The sequence below is a fragment of the Oncorhynchus kisutch genome, unplaced genomic scaffold (assembly GCF_002021735.2).
Source record: "Oncorhynchus kisutch isolate 150728-3 unplaced genomic scaffold, Okis_V2 Okis09a-Okis19a_hom, whole genome shotgun sequence".
Taxonomy (NCBI): Eukaryota; Metazoa; Chordata; class Actinopteri; order Salmoniformes; family Salmonidae; genus Oncorhynchus; species Oncorhynchus kisutch.
In genome coordinates this window covers 14,237,893-14,258,874 of record NW_022261985.1, presented here as the reverse complement: position 1 = coordinate 14,258,874, position 20,982 = coordinate 14,237,893, and the positions used below count along the sequence as shown (strand labels likewise).

General features: G+C 40.4%; 1 protein-coding gene across 3 annotated transcripts; it reads right to left on the bottom strand.

The window, feature by feature from the left end:
• Window positions 1–9,050: 9,050 nt before the first annotated feature.
• Window positions 9,051–18,016, bottom strand: LOC116360573 (28S ribosomal protein S33, mitochondrial-like). Of its 3 annotated transcripts, XR_004207023.1 has the most exons (4): window positions 17,077–17,265; window positions 11,126–11,346; window positions 9,974–10,151; window positions 9,051–9,808 (listed from the first exon to the last, which is right to left on the bottom strand). XR_004207023.1 is itself a non-coding variant. In XM_031815404.1 (3 exons), the coding sequence occupies exons 2-3, from the start codon at window positions 11,338–11,340 to the stop codon at window positions 10,046–10,048; spliced, it is 321 nt and encodes a 106-aa protein (XP_031671264.1). In that variant the 5' UTR covers window positions 11,341–11,346; window positions 17,788–18,016; the 3' UTR covers window positions 9,051–10,045. The 3 variants fall into 3 exon arrangements, 2 of the variants coding, with proteins under 2 accessions (XP_031671264.1, XP_031671263.1); XM_031815404.1 differs by lacking the exon at window positions 17,077–17,265 and adding an exon at window positions 17,788–18,016 and having other exon boundaries at window positions 9,051–10,151; XM_031815403.1 differs by having other exon boundaries at window positions 9,051–10,151; window positions 17,077–17,309.
• Between the last annotated feature and the right edge of the window lie 2,966 nt (window positions 18,017–20,982).

Below are 20,982 nucleotides of genomic sequence, written 5' to 3'. Positions count from 1 at the left end.
AAGGAGCAACGACTCCTCTTGCAGCCAAATACTCATAGGTGAAGGAGCAACGACTCCTCTTGCAGCCAAATATGGATTTGCCTCCCGAAGCCTGAGACATTGAATAATTAACTTAATTATTATTATGGTTGTGATTATTATTCCTAATAGTAGTGGTACGAGTAGTAGGGGTGATGGTAATGATATCAGTTTAATTCATGATGGTTGTGGTAGTGATGGTATAGTATTGTTGATAATTCATGATGGTTGTGGTAGTGGTGGTACAGTACTGTATTAGTCATGGTGATGCTAGTGGTGGTATAGTATTGTATTAGTCATGGTGATGCTAGTGGTGGTATAGTATTGTATTAGTCATGGTGATGCTAGTGGTGGTATACTATTGTATTAGTCATGGTGATGCTAGTGGTGGTATAGTATTGTATTAGTCATGGTGATGCTAGTGGTAGTGGTGGTATAGTATTGTATTAGTCATGGTGATGCTAGTGGTGGTATAGTATTGTATTAGTCATGGTGATGCTAGTGGTGGTATAGTATTATATTAGTCATGGTGATGCTAGTGGTAGTATAGTATTGTATTAGTCATGGTGATGCTAGTGGTGGTATAGTATTGTATTAGTCATGGTGATGCTAGTGGTAGTATAGTACTGTATTAGTCATGGTGATGCTAGTGGTGGTGTAGTACTGTATTAGTCATGGTGATGCTAGTGGTAGTATAGTATTGTATTAGTCATGGTGATGCTAGTGGTGGAATAGTATTGTATTAGTCATGGTGATGCTAGTGGTAGTACTGATGTAATGGTGATGCTAGTGGTGGTATAGTATTGTATTAGTCATGGTGATGCTAGTGGTGGTGTAGTACTGTATTAGTCATGGTGATGCTAGTGGTGGTATAGTATTGTATTAGTCATGGTGATGCTAGTGGTGGTATAGTACTGTATTAGTCATGGTGATGCTAGTGGTAGTATAGTACTGTATTAGTCATGGTGATGCTAGTGGTGGTATAGTACTGTATTAGTCATGGTGATGCTAGTGGTAGTATAGTACTGTATTAGTCATGGTGATGCTAGTGGTGGTATAGTATTGTATTAGTCATGGTGATGCTAGTGGTGGTATAGGATTGTATTAGTCATGGTGATGCTAGTGGTAGTATAGTACTGTATTAGTCATGGTGATGCTAGTGGTGGTATAGTACTGTATTAGTCATGGTGATGCTAGTGGTGGTATAGTACTGTATTAGTCATGGTGATGCTAGTGGTAGTATAGTACTGTATTAGTCATGGTGATGCTAGTGGTGGTATAGTATTGTATTAGTCATGGTGATGCTAGTGGTAGTGGTGGTATAGTATTGTATTAGTCATGGTGATGCTAGTGGTGGTGTAGTACTGTATTAGTCATGGTGATGCTAGTGGTAGTATAGTATTGTATTAGTCATGGTGATGCTAGTGGTATTATAGTACTGTATTTGTCATGGTGATGCTAGTGGTGGTGTAGTACTGTATTAGTCATGGTGATGCTAGTGGTAGTATAGTATTGTATTAGTCATGGTGCTGCTAGTGGTGGAATAGTATTGTATTAGTCATGGTGATGCTAGTGGTAGTACTGATGTAATGGTGATGCTAGTGGTGGTATAGTATTGTATTAGTCATGGTGATGCTAGTGGTGGTATAGTATTGTATTAGTCATGGTGATGCTAGTGGTAGTATAGTACTGTATTAGTCATGGTGATGCTAGTGGTGGTATAGTACTGTATTAGTCATGGTGATGCTAGTGGTAGTATAGTACTGTATTAGTCATGGTGATGCTAGTGGTAGTATAGTACTGTATTAGTCATGGTGATGCTAGTGGTAGTACTGATGTAATGGTGATGCTAGTGGTGGTATAGTATTGTATTAGTCATGGTGATGCTAGTGGTGGTGTAGTACTGTATTAGTCATGGTGATGCTAGTGGTGGTATAGTATTGTATTAGTCATGGTGATGCTAGTGGTGGTATAGTACTGTATTAGTCATGGTGATGCTAGTGGTGGTATAGTACTGTATTAGTCATGGTGATGCTAGTGGTAGTATAGTACTGTATTAGTCATGGTGATGCTAGTGGTGGTATAGTATTGTATTAGTCATGGTGATGCTAGTGGTAGTGGTGGTATAGTATTGTATTAGTCATGGTGATGCTAGTGGTGGTATAGTATTGTATTAGTCATGGTGATGCTAGTGGTAGTGGTGGTATAGTATTGTATTAGTCATGGTGATGCTAGTGGTGGTATAGTATTGTATTAGTCATGGTGATGCTAGTGGTGGTATAGTATTGTATTAGTCATGGTGATGCTAGTGGTGGTATAGTATTGTATTAGTCATGGTGATGCTAGTGGTGGTATAGTATTGTATTAGTCATGGTGATGCTAGTGGTAGTGGTGGTATAGTATTGTATTAGTCATGGTGATGCTAGTGGTGGTATAGTATTGTATTAGTCATGGTGATGCTAGTGGTGGTATAGTATTGTATTAGTCATGGTGATGCTAGTGGTGGTATAGTATTGTATGAGTCATGGTGATGCTAGTGGTGGTATAGTACTGTATTAGTCATGGTGATGCTAGTGGTGGTATAGTACTGTATTAGTCATGGTGATGCTAGTGGTGGTATAGTATTGTATTAGTCATGGTGATGCTTGTGGTGGTATAGTATTGTATTAGTCATGGTGATGCTAGTGGTAGTGGTGGTATAGTATTGTATTAGTCATGGTGATGCTAGTGGTGGTATAGTATTGTATTAGTTGTGGTGATGCTAGTGGTAGTGGTGGTATAGTATTGTATTAGTCATGGTGATGCTAGTGGTGGTATAGTACTGTATTAGTTGTGGTGATGCTAGTGGTAGTGGTGGTATAGTATTGTATTAGTCATGGTGATGCTAGTGGTGGTGTAGTACTGTATTAGTCATGGTGATGCTAGTGGTAGTATAGTATTGTATTAGTCATGGTGATGCTAGTGGTGGTATAGTATTGTATTAGTCATGGTGATGCTAGTGGTGGTATAGTATTGTATTAGTCATGGTGATGCTAGTGGTAGTGATGGTATAGTATTGTATTAGTCATGGTGATGCTAGTGGTAGTGGTGGTACAGTACTGTATTAGCCATGGTGATGCTAGTGGTGGTGTAGTACTGTATTAGTCATGGTGATGCTAGTGGTAGTATAGTATTGTATTAGTCATGGTGATGCTAGTGGTAGTGGTGGTGTAGTACTGTATTAGTCATGGTGATGCTAGTGGTAGTATAGTATTGTATTAGTCATGGTGATGCTAGTGGTAGTATAGTATTGTATTAGTCATGGTGATGCTAGTGGTAGTGGTGGTATAGTACTGTATTAGTCATGGGGATGCTAGTGGTAGTATAGTACTGTATTAGTCATGGTGATGCTAGTGGTAGTGGTGGTGTAGTACTGTATTAGTCATGGTGATGCTAGTGGTAGTATAGTATTGTATTAGTCATGGTGATGCTAGTGGTAGTATAGCACTGTATTAGTCATGGTGATGCTAGTGGTAGTATAGTATTAGTCATGGTGATGCTAGTGGTAGTATAGCACTGTATTAGTCATGGTGATGCTAGTGGTAGTATAGTACTGTATTAGTCATGGTGATGCTAGTGGTAGTATAGCACTGTATTAGTCATGGTGATGCTAGTGGTAGTATAGTATTGTATTAGTCATGGTGATGCTAGTGGTGGAATAGTATTGTATTAGTCATGGTGATGCTAGTGGTAGTATAGTACTGTATTAGTCATGGTGACGCTAGTGGTAGTATAGTACTGTATTAGTCATGGTGATGCTAGTGGTAGTGGTGGTATAGTACTGTATTAGTCATGGTGATGCTAGTGGTAGTGGTGGTATAGTACTGTATTAGTCATGGTGATGCTAGTGGTAGTGGCGGTATAGTATTGTATTAGTCATGGTGATGCCAGTGGTGGTATAGTATTGTATTAGTCATGGTGATGCTAGTGGTGGTATAGTATTGTATTAGTCATGGTGATGCTAGTGGTGGTATAGTATTGTATTAGTCATGGTGATGCTAGTGGTAGTATAGTACTGTATTAGTCATGGTGATGCTAGTGGTGGTATAGTACTGTATTAGTCATGGTGATGCTAGTGGTAGTATAGTACTGTATTAGTCATGGTGATGCTAGTGGTGGTATAGTATTGTATTAGTCATGGTGATGCTAGTGGTAGTGGTGGTATAGTATTGTATTAGTCATGGTGATGCTAGTGGTATTATAGTACTGTATTTGTCATGGTGATGCTAGTGGTGGTGTAGTACTGTATTAGTCATGGTGATGCTAGTGGTAGTATAGTATTGTATTAGTCATGGTGCTGCTAGTGGTGGAATAGTATTGTATTAGTCATGGTGATGCTAGTGGTAGTACTGATGTAATGGTGATGCTAGTGGTGGTATAGTATTGTATTAGTCATGGTGATGCTAGTGGTGGTATAGTATTGTATTAGTCATGGTGATGCTAGTGGTAGTATAGTACTGTATTAGTCATGGTGATGCTAGTGGTGGTATAGTACTGTATTAGTCATGGTGATGCTAGTGGTAGTATAGTACTGTATTAGTCATGGTGATGCTAGTGGTAGTATAGTACTGTATTAGTCATGGTGATGCTAGTGGTAGTACTGATGTAATGGTGATGCTAGTGGTGGTATAGTATTGTATTAGTCATGGTGATGCTAGTGGTGGTGTAGTACTGTATTAGTCATGGTGATGCTAGTGGTGGTATAGTATTGTATTAGTCATGGTGATGCTAGTGGTGGTATAGTACTGTATTAGTCATGGTGATGCTAGTGGTGGTATAGTACTGTATTAGTCATGGTGATGCTAGTGGTAGTATAGTACTGTATTAGTCATGGTGATGCTAGTGGTGGTATAGTATTGTATTAGTCATGGTGATGCTAGTGGTAGTGGTGGTATAGTATTGTATTAGTCATGGTGATGCTAGTGGTGGTATAGTATTGTATTAGTCATGGTGATGCTAGTGGTAGTGGTGGTATAGTATTGTATTAGTCATGGTGATGCTAGTGGTGGTATAGTATTGTATTAGTCATGGTGATGCTATTGGTGGTATAGTATTGTATTAGTCATGGTGATGCTAGTGGTGGTATAGTATTGTATTAGTCATGGTGATGCTAGTGGTGGTATAGTATTGTATTAGTCATGGTGATGCTAGTGGTAGTGGTGGTATAGTATTGTATTAGTCATGGTGATGCTAGTGGTGGTATAGTATTGTATTAGTCATGGTGATGCTAGTGGTAGTGGTGGTATAGTATTGTATTAGTCATGGTGATGCTAGTGGTGGTATAGTATTGTATTAGTCATGGTGATGCTAGTGGTGGTATAGTATTGTATGAGTCATGGTGATGCTAGTGGTGGTATAGTACTGTATTAGTCATGGTGATGCTAGTGGTGGTATAGTACTGTATTAGTCATGGTGATGCTAGTGGTGGTATAGTATTGTATTAGTCATGGTGATGCTTGTGGTGGTATAGTATTGTATTAGTCATGGTGATGCTAGTGGTAGTGGTGGTATAGTATTGTATTAGTCATGGTGATGCTAGTGGTGGTATAGTATTGTATTAGTTGTGGTGATGCTAGTGGTAGTGGTGGTATAGTATTGTATTAGTCATGGTGATGCTAGTGGTGGTATAGTATTGTATTAGTTGTGGTGATGCTAGTGGTAGTGGTGGTATAGTATTGTATTAGTCATGGTGATGCTAGTGGTGGTGTAGTACTGTATTAGTCATGGTGATGCTAGTGGTAGTATAGTATTGTATTAGTCATGGTGATGCTAGTGGTGGTATAGTATTGTATTAGTCATGGTGATGCTAGTGGTGGTATAGTATTGTATTAGTCATGGTGATGCTAGTGGTAGTGATGGTATAGTATTGTATTAGTCATGGTGATGCTAGTGGTAGTGGTGGTACAGTACTGTATTAGCCATGGTGATGCTAGTGGTGGTGTAGTACTGTATTAGTCATGGTGATGCTAGTGGTAGTATAGTATAGTATTAGTCATGGTGATGCTAGTGGTAGTGGTGGTATAGTACTGTATTAGTCATGGGGATGCTAGTGGTAGTATAGTACTGTATTAGTCATGGTGATGCTAGTGGTAGTGGTGGTGTAGTACTGTATTAGTCATGGTGATGCTAGTGGTAGTATAGTATTGTATTAGTCATGGTGATGCTAGTGGTAGTATAGCACTGTATTAGTCATGGTGATGCTAGTGGTAGTATAGTATTAGTCATGGTGATGCTAGTGGTAGTATAGCACTGTATTAGTCATGGTGATGCTAGTGGTAGTATAGTACTGTATTAGTCATGGTGATGCTAGTGGTAGTATAGCACTGTATTAGTCATGGTGATGCTAGTGGTAGTATAGTATTGTATTAGTCATGGTGATGCTAGTGGTGGAATAGTATTGTATTAGTCATGGTGATGCTAGTGGTAGTATAGTACTGTATTAGTCATGGTGACGCTAGTGGTAGTATAGTACTGTATTAGTCATGGTGATGCTAGTGGTAGTGGTGGTATAGTACTGTATTAGTCATGGTGATGCTAGTGGTAGTGGTGGTATAGTACTGTATTAGTCATGGTGATGCTAGTGGTAGTGGCGGTATAGTATTGTATTAGTCATGGTGATGCCAGTGGTGGTATAGTATTGTATTAGTCATGGTGATGCTAGTGGTGGTATAGTATTGTATTAGTCATGGTGATGCTAGTGGTAGTGGTGGTATAGTATTTTATTAGTCATGGTGATGCTAGTGGTAGTGGTGGTATAGTACTGTATTAGTCATGGTGATGCTAGTGATAGTATTGTATTAGTCATGGTGATGCTAGTGGTAGTATAGTATTGTATTAGTCATGGTGATGCTAGTGGTAGTGGTGGTTTAGTACTGTATTAGTCATGGTGATGCTAGTGGTAGTATAGTATTGTATTAGTCATGGTGATGCTAGTGGTAGTATAGTATTGTATTAGTCATGGTGATGCTAGTGGTAGTGGTGGTATAGTACTGTATTAGTCATGGTGATGCTAGTGGTAGTGGTGGTATAGTACTGTATTAGTCATGGGGATGCTAGTGGTGGTATAGTACTGTATTAGTCATGGGGATGCTAGTGGTAGTATAGTACTGTATTAGTCATGGTGATGCTAGTGGTAGTACTGATGTAATGGTGAGTTAGTTTCATTTTCCATTTTTAGCTTTTTTTCCATTCCTATTATTTATTATTTTTCTACTATTAACTGTTACCCTTTAATTATTCGTATTATTTATTACCATTTTATTATTATTATTCTGCATTATTTTATTACAATTTATATTGTATACATTGTTGCTTGGGCAATATTGACGCAGTGTTTTTCATGCCAATAAAGCATCTTGGTTTTGAATAATGAGAATGAGTGTCGACTTTTGGTCAACAAAAAAGTGTAATGGCTTATTTGCTTCGTGAGGCTTATTTGATTGAATAGAAGATCTGTCATGTTTAGGTTGTTACGAGCGTGCTGATAAGTAGAACACGTGACATCCCGGCAACTTTGAGAAGAAAAAAAAAAAACACTTCAAATCAGTTTATCCCGGTTCTTGACAGTCCTGTTCATGAGTCGTCTCACTCTCCACGTAATTACAGACAGGTGACGTCAGGAACCCCTCATCGAATATTCAACAAAATATTCAAATAAACTAGATGTATCCACCAATCCAAAGAGAGGTGGGAGCGTGACAGGCAGTCTTCCCCGCTCTATGGACAAGTTTCCATTGTCAGGGTGGAGACATACATCTCTTCATTTTATCTGAATCTCTGGGTAAATCAAACGGCAGGTTTAATCTGTAGGCAAGTCAACCCTGTCAATTATACAGAACAAAAATATAAACACAACATGCAACTATTTAAATTATTTTACTGAGTTGCAGTTTATGTAAGGAAATCAGTCAATTGAAATAAATATGTAGTGCACCTTTCTAAAGTAGTGTACTATATTGGGAATAGGGCTCTGGTCTAAAGTAGTGTACTATATAGGGAATAGGGCTCTGGTCTATAGTAGTGCACTATATTGGGAATAGGGCTCTGGTCTAAAGTAGTGTACTATATTGGGAATAAGGCTCTGGTCTAAAGTAGTGCACTATATAGGGAATAGGGTCCTGGTCTAAAGTAGTGCACTACATAGGGAATAGGGCTCTGGTCTAAAGTAGTGCACTATATAGGGAATAGGGCTCTGGTCTAAAGTAGTGCACTACATAGGGAATAGGGCAAAGTTCTAAAGTAGTGCACTATATAGGGAATAGGGCCGCAACCTAGTGGTGCACTACATAGGGAATAGGGCAAAGGTATAAAGTAGTGCACTATATAGGGAATAGGGCTCTGGTCTATAGTAGTGTACTATATAGGGAATAGGGCTCTGGTATATAGTAGTGCACTATATAGGGAATAGGGCTCTGGTCTAAAGTAGTGCACTACGTAGGGAATAGGGCTCTGATCTATAGTAGTGCACTATATAGGGAATAGGGCTCTGGTCTAAAGTAGTGCACTACATAGGGAATAGGGCTCTGGTCTAAAGTAGTGCACTACATAGGGAATAGGGTTCTGGTCTAAAGTAGTGCACTACATAGGGAATAGGATGGACGTACCCAGTCAGTCTCTGGACAAGACCCACCACACAACTCACATGGCTTCACGAACGGTGTGTGTTTGTGTGTGTGTCAGCAACATTAAAGACATCCACGTATTGAGTGACATCCAAACTCCAGCCAGCCTCTGGGACTCGTTTGTCAACAGTTATCAGAGTTTCTCCTGTCAGATAAACAGACTAAATGATTAGAAATATAATGAATAGAACCGGCATCTATTCAGTTGATCCGATAGGAGAAATACAGATCACTTTTGAAAAACTGGGCCCTGGGCATTAATTCATAAAGAGAACAGATCAGGTTTTTAAGGTTACACTAAGTCACTAGTAACAACAGTGTATAACACAGTATTTGTATGGCAATAAACCAGTCACAAACTGGAGAGTCACATTTCAGCAGATTTGTTTTCAGTATTTTATTCATGACACCCGGTGTTACTCAGAACAGATGTGAAACACCAGCTTTGTCTCAAGTCAATAGGAACATACCAGCATCACAGTTCTATGTACCGATGCCCTCCAGATCTCCTTCACCCTTTCACTGTACAGAGACTATGAGAACAGAAAGCTGATAACAACGTGGACACAAGTGAAACATCTTGTAAAGCAATGAACAGAAATGCTTTATGTACCAAACACACAGTGGTCAAAGACTGGTCACTTGTCAGACAGGATCTTCTGTGATGGGGGTCATGAAAGGATTCTCTCAACACACATCATCAGCTGTTCCAAGGATCCATTCATTATGAATATCCTGAGTGGGGTCACATGTTACCGTTGTGAACACAGTTAGGGAGGCCATTCCTCTGGTGTCCCGAAGCAAACGAGGACTGTTGTGATTCCCCCACAGGTCCTATATGAGAGGGTAGGGCTGGGTTTATCCACAGGTCCTATATGAGAGGGCAAGGCTGGGTTTATCCACAGGTTCTATATGAGAGGGCAAGGCTGGGTTTATCCACAGGTCCTATATGAGAGGGCAAGGCTGGGTTTATCCACAGGTTCTATATGAGAGGGCAAGGCTGGGTTTATCCACAGGTCCTATATGACAGGGAAGGGCTGGGTTTATCCACAGGTCCTATATGACAGGGCAGGGCTGGGTTTATCCACAGGTCCTATATGACAGGGCAAGGCTGGGTTTATCCACAGGTCCTATATGAGAGGGCAGGGCTGGGTTTATCCACAGGCTGGGTTTATCCACAGGTCCTATATGAGAGGGCAGGGCTGGGTTTATCCACAGGTCCTATATGACAGGGCAAGGCTGGGTTTATCCACAGGTCCTATAGGACAGGGCAAGGCTGGGTTTATCCACAGGTCCTATATGAGAGGGCAAGGCTGGGTTTATCCACAGACTGGGTTTATCCACAGGTCCTATAGGACAGGAAGTGCTCATTTCTTCTTGGTGGCTCTCTTTCCCTCACCCTTCTTGGGTTTCCCTTTGCCTCTCAGTTTCCTCAGCCGACGCATCTCCTCCTTGAAGTCCTCGTGTTCATCTCTGGTGGGGGAGCAGGGAGGAAATGGTGTTACTGATGTGGGCTAAATTAATACTACACTGAAGCAGGTGTACAGAAGAACAGAGACAAACCGGGTCTGGAACACAGAGACAAACCGGGTCTGGAACACAGAGACAAACCGGGTCTGGAACACAGAGACAAACCGGGTCTGGAACACAGAGACAAACCGGGTCTGGAACACAGAGACAAACCGGGTCTGGAACACAGAGACAAACCGGGTCTGGAACACAGAGACAAACCGGGTCTGGAACACAGAGACAAACCGGGTCTGGAACACAGAGACAAACCGGGTCTGGAACACAGAGACAAACCGGGTCTGGAACACAGAGACAAACAGGGTCTGGAACACAGAGACAAACAGGGTCTGGAACACAGAGACAAACAGGGTCTGGAACACAGAGACAAACAGGGTCTGGAACACAGAGACAAACAGGGTCTGGAACACAGAGACAAACAGGGTCTGGAACACAGAGACAAACAGGGTCTGGAACACAGAGACAAACAGGGTCTGGAACACAGAGACAAACAGGGTCTGGAACACAGAGACAAACAGGGTCTGGAACACAGAGACAAACAGGGTCTGGAACACAGAGACAAACAGGGTCTGGAACACAGAGACAAACAGGGTCTAGAACACAGAGACAAACAGGGTCTAGAACACAGAGACAAACAGGGTCTAGAACACAGAGACAAACAGGGTCTAGAACACAGAGACAAACAGGGTCTAGAACACTCTCGTTAGAACAAAGAGACAAATAGGATCTAGAAAACTGTATTTTCCCTGTCTGTGGTTAGCCAGAAGAACCTTCTAAAGCCTATAGCAGTGGTTCTGGCTAGAGTAGGGCTGTAAACATTACTGCACACTGCCAAACACAGACATGCCAAAACAACCCAGATCCCTTTCCCATGAATAGCCCTATGGATCTATGAAGCCCATCACCACGTCATGTACTACCTGAAGAGTCCCATGTATCGTAGCTTCTGCGTAAGGGCATAGTAGATCTTGTGTTGAGGGTACCAGTCGTACACCTCCTTTTTCTGGGCCATGGGCGGCTCCTTGAACAGCTGGACCACCTTCATGGACTTGTTGTCCGTAGGACGCGCCACATCCCCAAAGATACGTGCACTGAGACGTGCCATACGTACGGCGTAGTTGGACAGGCTGGCCATAACTCGCTGAAAGACAAGAGGAAAGAGAAGCAGCAAACATCGGTCAAATATGTCCTAAAAAAATAATAACTTCTATAGACGGGTTAGCTGACGTCACAAAAAATTACACGCGCGCTTCAATGGGGCAGAAATCTGTGTTGTATTTCTGGATGGCCAGATATTGTTTCTATTGGCTTATATTGGACCTAAGATATTGTTTCTATTGGCTTATATTGGACCTAAGATATTGTTTCTATTGGCTTATATTGGACCTAAGATATTGTTTCTATTGGCTTATATTGGACCTAAGATATTGTTTCTATTGGCTTATATTGGACCTAAGATATTGTTTCTATTGGCTTATATTGGACCTAAGATATTGTTTCTATTGGCTTATATTGGACCTAAGATATTGTTTCTATTGGCTTATATTGGACCTAAGATATTGTTTCTATTGGCTTATATTGGACCTAAGATATTGTTTCTATTGGCTTATATTGGACCTAAGATATTGTTTCTATTGGCTTATATTGGACGTAAACTTGTCGCCTTTGTAACACCGACTTCCATTGGTAGAGCAGAGGCATGAGCATCTGGTAATTATAGACAGATCTCCGTTTTATCACCTACAACAGTGTAGGAACATAACATCTAAATTGGTTGTTTAAACCCATTCTACCCAGAATGTAATACTATTCCACCTGCTCTAGCCCCAGAATGTAATACTATTCCACCTGCTCTACCCCCAGAATGTAATACTATTCCACCTGCTCTACCCCCAGAATGTAATACTATTCCACCTGCTCTAACCCCAGAATGTAATACTATTCCCCCTGCTCTAGCCCCAGAATGTAATACTATTCCACCTGCTCTACCCCCAGAATGTAATACTATTCCACCTGCTCTACCCCCAGAATGTAATACTATTCCACCTGCTCTACCCCAGAATGTAATACTATTCCCCCTGCTCTACTCCCAGAATGTAATACTATTCCGCCTGCTCTACTCCCAGAATGTAATACTATTCCCCCTGCTCTAACCCCAGAATGTAATACTATTCCCCCTGCTCTACCCCCAGAATGCAATACTATTCCACCTGCTCTACCCCCAGAATGTAATACTATTCCACCTGCTCTACCCCCAGAATGTAATACTATTCCACCTGCTCTACCCCCAGAATGTAATACTATTCCGCCTGCTCTACCCCCAGAATGTAATACTATTCCGCCTGCTCTACCCCCAGAATGTAATACTATTCCGCCTGCTCTAACCCCAGAATGTAATACTATTCCACCTGCTCTACCCCCAGAATGTAATACTATTCCCCCTGCTCTAACCCCAGAATGTAATACTATTCCCCCTGCTCTACCCCCAGAATGCAATACTATTCCACCTGCTCTACCCCCAGAATGTAATACTATTCCACCTGCTCTACCCCCAGAATGTAATACTATTCCCCCTGCTCTTCCCCCAGAATGTAATACTATTCCCCCAGAATGTAATACTATTCCCCCTGCTCTACCCCCAGAATGTAATATAGATTATTTCCAGACCTCATTAGGAAGTGCATACAGGTCGTGACAGCAGTAATGACGATAGCTGCTCAGCGAAACTCCATTCTTTGGTAGCTCGCTTGCAAATGTATTGCGAGCACTTGGTCATATGGCCATTTTCACATGTTCATAAATGTTTGGCCATTTGTGAAAATGCTATAGCAATATAGAGGGAACGTGGCCGTGCGTTTAGACAATTAGTAGACACTGCAGTAAATAAAACATCTGTCTCGTCCAGGACCAGAGTCTACGCAGACTGGTGCCCCATAGCCAATCAGAACTACAGTAGGCTTATATACAAATAAGCCATTTGCACAGAGGCCTGTCATCATTCACTTTGAACTGGACTGTGTGTTTACAGGAAGTAGAGCCGGTCATCAGTTCCTTTGAACTGGACTGTGTGTTTACAGGCAGTAGGGCCTGTCATCATTCACTATGAACTGGACTGTGTGTTTACAGGCAGTAGGTCCTGTCATCATTCACTTTGAACTGGACTGTGTGTTTACAGGCAGTAGGGCCTGTCATCATTCACTTTGAACTGGACTGTGTGTTTACAGGAAGTAGGGCCTGTCATTCACTATGAACTGGACTGTGTGTTTACAGGCAGTAGGGCTTGTCATCATTCACTTTGAACTGGACTGTGTGTTTACAGGAAGTAGGGCCTGTCATTCACTATGAACTGGACTGTGTGTTTACAGGAAGTAGGGCCTGTCATCATTCACTTTGAACTGGACTGTGTGTTTACAGGAAGTAGGGCCTGTCATTCACTATGAACTGGACTGTGTGTTTACAGGCAGTAGGGCCTGTCATTCACTATGAACTGGACTGTGTGTTTACAGGAAGTAGGGCCTGTCATTCACTATGAACTGGACTGTGTGTTTACAGGAAGTTGCAACAACACGACTTTAGAGCAATAGAACACATTCACCAAAAGCCACAAATACACCTGAATGGATTTCTGCAAATACCACAGGGGTCCTCTTACATTTGGGAACTTCAGTCCTGTTGATCAAACAATCATGACAAGGTGGGCTCTTTTCACTATATACACACATCAACAAGATCAACAACTAATGCTAGTCAGAGCCAGATTAGCACAACCCCTCAAACTTTTTTTTGCTAGTTGGCCATCAACATTGCACTGTTAGGGCCTCTAGAGTGGTCAAAGGCACTGCATCACGGTGCTAGATGTGCCACTAGAGATTCTGGGTTCGAGTCCAGGATCTGTCGCAAACGGTCTCGACCGGGAGACCCATGGGGCGGCATACAATTGGCCGGGTTAGGGGAGGGTTTGTCCGGCAGTGATGTTCTTGTCCCATCGCGCACTAGCGACTCCTGTGGCGGGCCGGGCGTAGTGCATGCTGACACGGTCCCCAGGTGTACGGTGTTTCCTCCGACAAAATTGGTGCGGCTGGCTTCCGGGGTTAAGCGGGCATTGTGTCAAGAACCAGTGCGGCTTGGCTGGGTTGTGTTTCTGGAGAGAGCACGGCTCTCGACCTTCGACTCTCCCGAGTCCGTACGGGAGTTGCAGCGATGAGACAAGACTAACGACCAATTAGATATCAGGAAATTTACCAATTGACCAATTGAAAACCACTAACATGGGAAGAAAAATAGATAATGTAATAAAGCGACGGGGAATTGTAGCATCCTCGCCCTTCTGTAGCCTTCCAACCATGCAGGCTTGTCCCAACCAAGCACTCAAGCTAACTGGCTAAAGTTGGCTTGTTAGTTACTTCCAGACACAAAATGAGAGAACACCTCACCTCTGACCATTTGACTCCCACCTAGCAGAGCTGGTTAGGCTGTTTGTGTGGTGTCTAACTTAGCCTACATTTACTGACACCGGTCATATTCAGCAGGTGTTGCGCGTCGGTAAATTCAGCAGTTATTCTGCGCTCTGAAATCAAAAGTAGATAGCATATCTCTTGCGTTTGCAAATTCACTCTAATTTAAGAATAGTGATTCATATTTCTTGCTAGCTTAACCAAATGACACCTGCATCCCTAGGTCTGTAACCACCGGAAAAGTCAGTCACTCACCCACTCCTCCAATGACATCCTCCTAGCAACTAGCTATCTAGATTAAATGTAGTCTGTTTTATCTTGCTCCATAAATAGATACGCTAGCCTATCAGCCACATTATAACTGACTTGTGATCCTTGGCCTTGCTAGTTTGATTGAATCAAATCTTATTGGTCACATACACATTGTTAGCAGATGTAAATGAGAGTTCAGCGAAATGCTTCTACTTCCGACAGTGCAGTAATATCTAACAATTCCCCAACAAGTACCTAATACACAATCATCTAAAAGGGGTGAATGAGAATATTCACATATAAATATATGGATGAGCGATGGCCGAGCAGCATAGGCAAGGTGCAATAGATGGTATAAAATACAGTATATACACTTGATATGACTAACGTAAGATATGCAAACAAAATTAAAGTGTCATTATTTAAAGTGGCATTGTTTAAAGTGACTAGCGGTCCATTTATTAAAAAGTGGCCAGTGATTGGGTCTCAATGTAGGCAGAAGCTTCTCTGAGTTAGAGATGGCTTTTTAGAAAATCTGATGGCCTTGAGATAGAAGCTGGTTTTCAATCTCTCTGTGATTGAATTGAACATTCCCAGCCTTAGTTACATTTGTCCATTTTTGCCCCCAAAAAACATAATGAGCCATTGAAACAGACTGCATTCCGAATGGTACCAGGCCCGCTGTGACTTACACACACACACGTGCTTCTATACCTGCATTGCTTGCTGTTTGGGGTTTTAGGCTGGGTTTCTGGGTTTCTGTACAGCACTTTGAGATATCAGCTGATGTACGAAGGGCTATATAAATAAATTTGATTTGACTTAGCAATATTTTCTGGAGTACCAAGAAATGTATTCGTTTATTATATAAATCATGTGTTGAACCGCATGGACCTATTCTGACAACAATGCCTTGGTGTACGTCATGGAATGTAGAGTCAAATATAACCTATTTATAAAATCTCTTATAAAAGTTGGTTTCGTAGCATAAACTGGGAATTGTATATTTTTGACTGATATTGTGGATTGTCTGTTTTCAGTACTTTGAAGTACTGAAGAAAAAATACTTTAAAGTACTACTGAAGTCGTTTGGGGTATCTGTACTTTACTATTTAAAAATCAGTCAACTTTTACTTTACTACATTCGTAAAGAAAAGAAAATGTACCTTCTACTCCGTACATTTTCCCCGACACCCAAAAGCACTCTTTACATGTTGAATGCTTAGCAGGACAGAAAAATGATCTAATTCACGCATTTTCAAAGAGAAAAATCGCATGTCATCCCTACTGCCTCTGATCTGGCAGACTCACTAAACACAAACGCTTTGTTTGTAAATAATGTCTGAGTGTTGGTGTATGCCCCTGGCCATCAGTCAAAAAAAAATGTAAACAAGTAAATGGTGCAGTCTGGTTTGCTTAATATAAGGAATTTGAAATGAGTTCTACTTTAACTTTTGACACATAAGTATATTTATATCCAAACACTTACTCATGTAGTATTTTACTGGGTGACTTTCACTTGAGTCATTTTCTATAAAAAGGAATCTTTACTTTCACTCAAGTATAACAGTTTAGGTACTTTTCCCACCACTGTGTGTTTCATATCTGCAAAGTAGTTCCTCTTTAAATAGTCCAAGAGCCACCCATCAAAAATGTGCTGTACCTTGACCCAGGTAACTAAACGTCAACAACATCACTTAGATAATGTTATGAATGTATACAACGATTGGGTCTAATCCAGAATGCTGATTGGGTAAAAGCGCATTCCAGCCAGTGTCTATTCCACAAATTACCACTGGCTAAATCTACGACTTTAAAATTCCAATTTACTCAGTTGCATCTGACCGCAATCCACTGTATCATAAGCCCAGCCAGGCAATTTATGAACTTGATCTCCACCATAAAAAGCATCTAGACATTATCTCACGTTTCTTTTTAGGCCAACATTTAGTTTTCAACAGCAGAGATTTGTATAAACGTTGCTGTCTGCTTCTCCGAAATTTGCAACATGGTTTCAATATTCAAATTCCATCTCCAGCTGTCCCATATCAAAGTAATGAACAAGAGTCGCGACAGCGTTTCTCAGCTAGAGACAGACAGAAATTCCAATTGAAAAGAAGGTACAAGGTTGCAGCAGCCTAGACAGCTTCAGTGTTGGAACTGACCGTGTTACTGTCGCTGTGTTGTCGGCTAGCTGCTCTGAACAGAGAGCACATGTTCTGTGCCAGGGCGAAATCGCGCCTCATTAGCTCATTGTTATGTATGTATCCAAATAAATGTCACTAGACAACAGCTTAAAACAAAATGTAGATAATGTTCATCTGTTTGACGAGACTAAATTGGCCAGCTTGCAAACCAGGAAGAAGGGTTGTCTCGGATTTAACACCCGTGACAATATCCTGCAAACACCGGCTTCTCGGGCATTTTAATTTAAATGAACACTGTGGCTCAACTTGTAAAAAAGTTGCAATTATTATTTATTTTTTTAAATAAAAGTTAAGAATGTTTGCATCGAAATCCCAGCACATCTTGGGTTTATTTCCCTAAAAACATTTCGGTGTTGCCGTTTTACCTTGATTACTTTTGTTGCACACGGAACTATTTGTGCGCTCGGTGTTTGACACGTTACCGGTCTTTTTTTTGGCCGTGGGATTAAAATAAAAATCGCCATATTGAACGTCTTCTGTAAACCCAGTTTTGTCCCATAGTTTCTAAGCAACCAACCAGTTTATGAAAGCGCTTCATTGGTCATGGTTTAATACCAATCGAAAAATCATAGTCAAACACATCATCAACGTTCATGATCAGTTTTAAAACAGAGGAAAACATACACTGAATGACAAAATGACTCACTGCGTCCACAGCCAAATACATACCTGGAATCACCGCGACTTGTGTAGTAGCTTTGTTATATCCAAATGTAGATTATATTACCATGTTCTACACGATAATTGCATAACTTGCTACTCAGTTTGTGTGTCACTAGTAGATGTTATTGTATTTCGTTCAATATGTCGCTAACCTTCAAGCATGCCTCCACTTCTATAATATTCTTCTTCGATTATGTTTAACGGCGGTTGGCAGCCAATACATGTTGCATTACCGCCACCTACTAGACTGGAGTATAACTACCTTATACGTGGTTTGAAAACGTAAAATAAATACAAAAAAAAAAAAATACCCTACCATCTAACCCTGCACTCACTAAAAACCCACCACCTTACTCCACTATTTAAATCTCTCTAGTCCTACCTCAGACCAACAGCCTGAAAGGACGGGACACCATCACTCAACACACCCTGTAACTCTTCTGATGTCAAGTCTTGTACACCCAAATAGCTCACTGCAGCTGCCACCACGACCTCAATATCCAGCGACTTACGTTCCATCCCTACAGTACAGTTGATAACCACTGCTATAAATACTAAAAATCTTATCTTACTGAAGCATATTGTACCAGTCAAAAGTTTGGACACACCTACTCATTCAAGGGTTTTTCTTTATTTGTACTATTTTCTACACTGTAGAATATTAGTGAAGACATCAAAACTATGAAATAACACATGTGGAATCATGTCGTAACCAAAAGTGTTAAATTAAAATATATTTTAGATTCTTCAAAGTAGCTACCTTGACAGCTTTGCACACTTTTCACATTCTCTCAACCAGCTTCACCTGGAGTGCTTTTCCAACAGTCTTGAAGGAGTTCCCACATATGCTGAGCACTTGTTGGCTGCTTTTCCTTCACTCTGCGGTCCAACTCATCCCAAACCATTTCAATTGGGTTGATGTCAAGTGATTGTGGAGGCCAGGTCATCTGATGCAACACTCCATCACTCTCCTTCTTGGTTATTTAGCCCTTACACAGCCTGGAGGTGTGTTGGGTCATTGTCCTGTTGAAAACAAATTATAGTCCCACTAAGTCCCTCTAAGCCCAAACCAGATGGGATGGCGTATCGCTGCAGAATGCTGTGCTAGCCATGCTGGTGAAGTGTGCCTTAAAATCTAAATAAATCACAGACAGTGGCGCCAGCAAAGCACCCCCACACCATCACACTTCCTCCTCCATGCTTCACGGTTGGAACCACACCTGCAGCGATCATCCGATCACCTACTCTGGTCTCACAAAGACATGGGGATTGGAACCAAAAACCTCGGACTCATCAGACCAAAGGACAGATGAGCATGTTTTGAAACTGATCATGAACGTTTATGACTTGTTGGCTATGATTTTTCGATTGGTTTTAAAACCATGACCAATGAAGCTCTTTCATAAACAAGTTGGTTGTTTAGAAACTATGTGGCTAAAACTGGGTTTTCAGAAGACGTTCAATATAGTGATTTTTATTTTAGTCCAAGGGCCAAAAAGCATTGGTAGCATACGTTTCTTCAGTTTATTTTGATTTTGATGCCTGAGACAAATTCGTTCTTATCCCTTCTTGCTAGCTAGCCAACTACGGCTAACTTACAGTCACTTCAAAAAAAGAATAACACTGGCTACAGTTACATTTGTTTAAGCTGTTTTCTAGTGACGTTGATTCGGATACATGTACTCTCTCTTCAGGACACAAGTTGTTCAGAGGAGCTAGCCAACAACACAGCTACAGGAACAATATCAGTTTTAAACACAGACGCTGTAAAGGCTGCTGCAATTTGTTTCGTGACATTTCTTTGTATATATATATCCATAAAAATGATGCCAGATGATTCATGATTTTGGCTGGCTGAGAAACGCTGCCTGCCTGCCTGTCTCGTCGCGACTCTTACTTGTTCATTGCTATGATATGGGACAGCTGGAGATGGAATTTGAATATTGAAACAATGTTGAAAACGTTGGAGAGACAGCAAGGTTTATTCAAATCTCCACTGTTGAAATCGAAATATTAGTCTAAAAGAAATGTGAGATAATGTCTAGATGCTTTTTATAGTGGAGATCAAGTTTATAAATTGCCTGGCTGGGCTGATAAGACAGTGGATTGCGGTCAGATGCAACTGAGTAAATTGGAATTTTAAAGTCGTAAAGTCAGATCTTTATTTATTTAGATGATTTTTTAAAATTATAACATTTCAAATTACAATAAACTTTTATTTTCTCTGAAGAAACATACAATTACATTAAAAGCAAAAAATATATAAATACCACAAAAATTTACTTTCAAAAGTTAAAGTTACTAAAAGAAAAGGTCACAGTTGTACAAACATATGGTTGTTGTTGTAAGAATACAGTGTTTTTGTTGTTATTAATACATTCTAGAGATTTTATTAGATATTGGATTTCAAGTAAAAATGTATTGCATTTGGTGATAGATTTCAAATATTTGTTTTCGTGTAACTAACATTTACCAGAGAGAATGAAGAATGAATAACTCATTCAGTGGTCTTGTTTTCATTTGAATAATAACGTTACATTTTTCATTGTAAATACCTGGGTCTTATTGATGTAATAAAACATGTAACTACGTAACTCGCTCCAACATAACTTCACAGAGTCACACTCATAATTTTTTTTTTTGTATAATAGTTTCCCCTTTTGTCACAGAAAAGGCATATTTCTTTTACGTCAATGACTAGACAAGTTATTGCAAGGGTATATTTTGGTATATATTTTGGGTATATTTTGTGCAACATTTTAAAGTCAACTTATTTGACTTAATTCTATTTTTTAAATGTGTGAGGGAGCCAAGTTTTCTTCCGTTAAATTTCAGAAGAATTTCCCTCTAGGAGAGATCTGGTTGGAGTTATTATTTTTACATTTCTTATCCAGCAGGGGGAAACCTTCTAACATAAATTCCACATCTATCTTCTCCAAAACACAAATGACATTTCATGAATTGAGTAAATCTTGAAGGTGTTGCTTTGCAGATAGAATTACATTTATGTTTTGGTAAGTTCTATGTTTCCAAGACCTTCCTATAAAAGAGTATATTTCCTTACTTATCAAATAAATCAAGCAGAAATATAATATTTATTACAAACCACTTAGGAAAGAACAAAGAATTGTTTTTTTTAACAACAATATCTTTGTTGTTCCACAGAAGTGTCGTCTTGTGTGGTTGAAAAGTTGTAGACAT

Excerpts from the sequence above, each read along its gene's own strand:
- LOC116360573 (XM_031815403.1), bottom strand. The coding sequence starts at position 17,157 with ATGAGGCGCGATTTCGCCCTGGCACAGAACATGTGCTCTCTGTTCAGA. Across the intron at positions 11,347-17,076 it reads AACACAGCGACAGTAACACG|CGAGTTATGGCCAGCCTGTC; the intron begins GTCAGTTCCAAC and ends CTTGTCTTTCAG. Across the intron at positions 10,152-11,125 it reads CGATACATGGGACTCTTCAG|AGATGAACACGAGGACTTCA; the intron begins GTAGTACATGAC and ends CTCCCCCACCAG.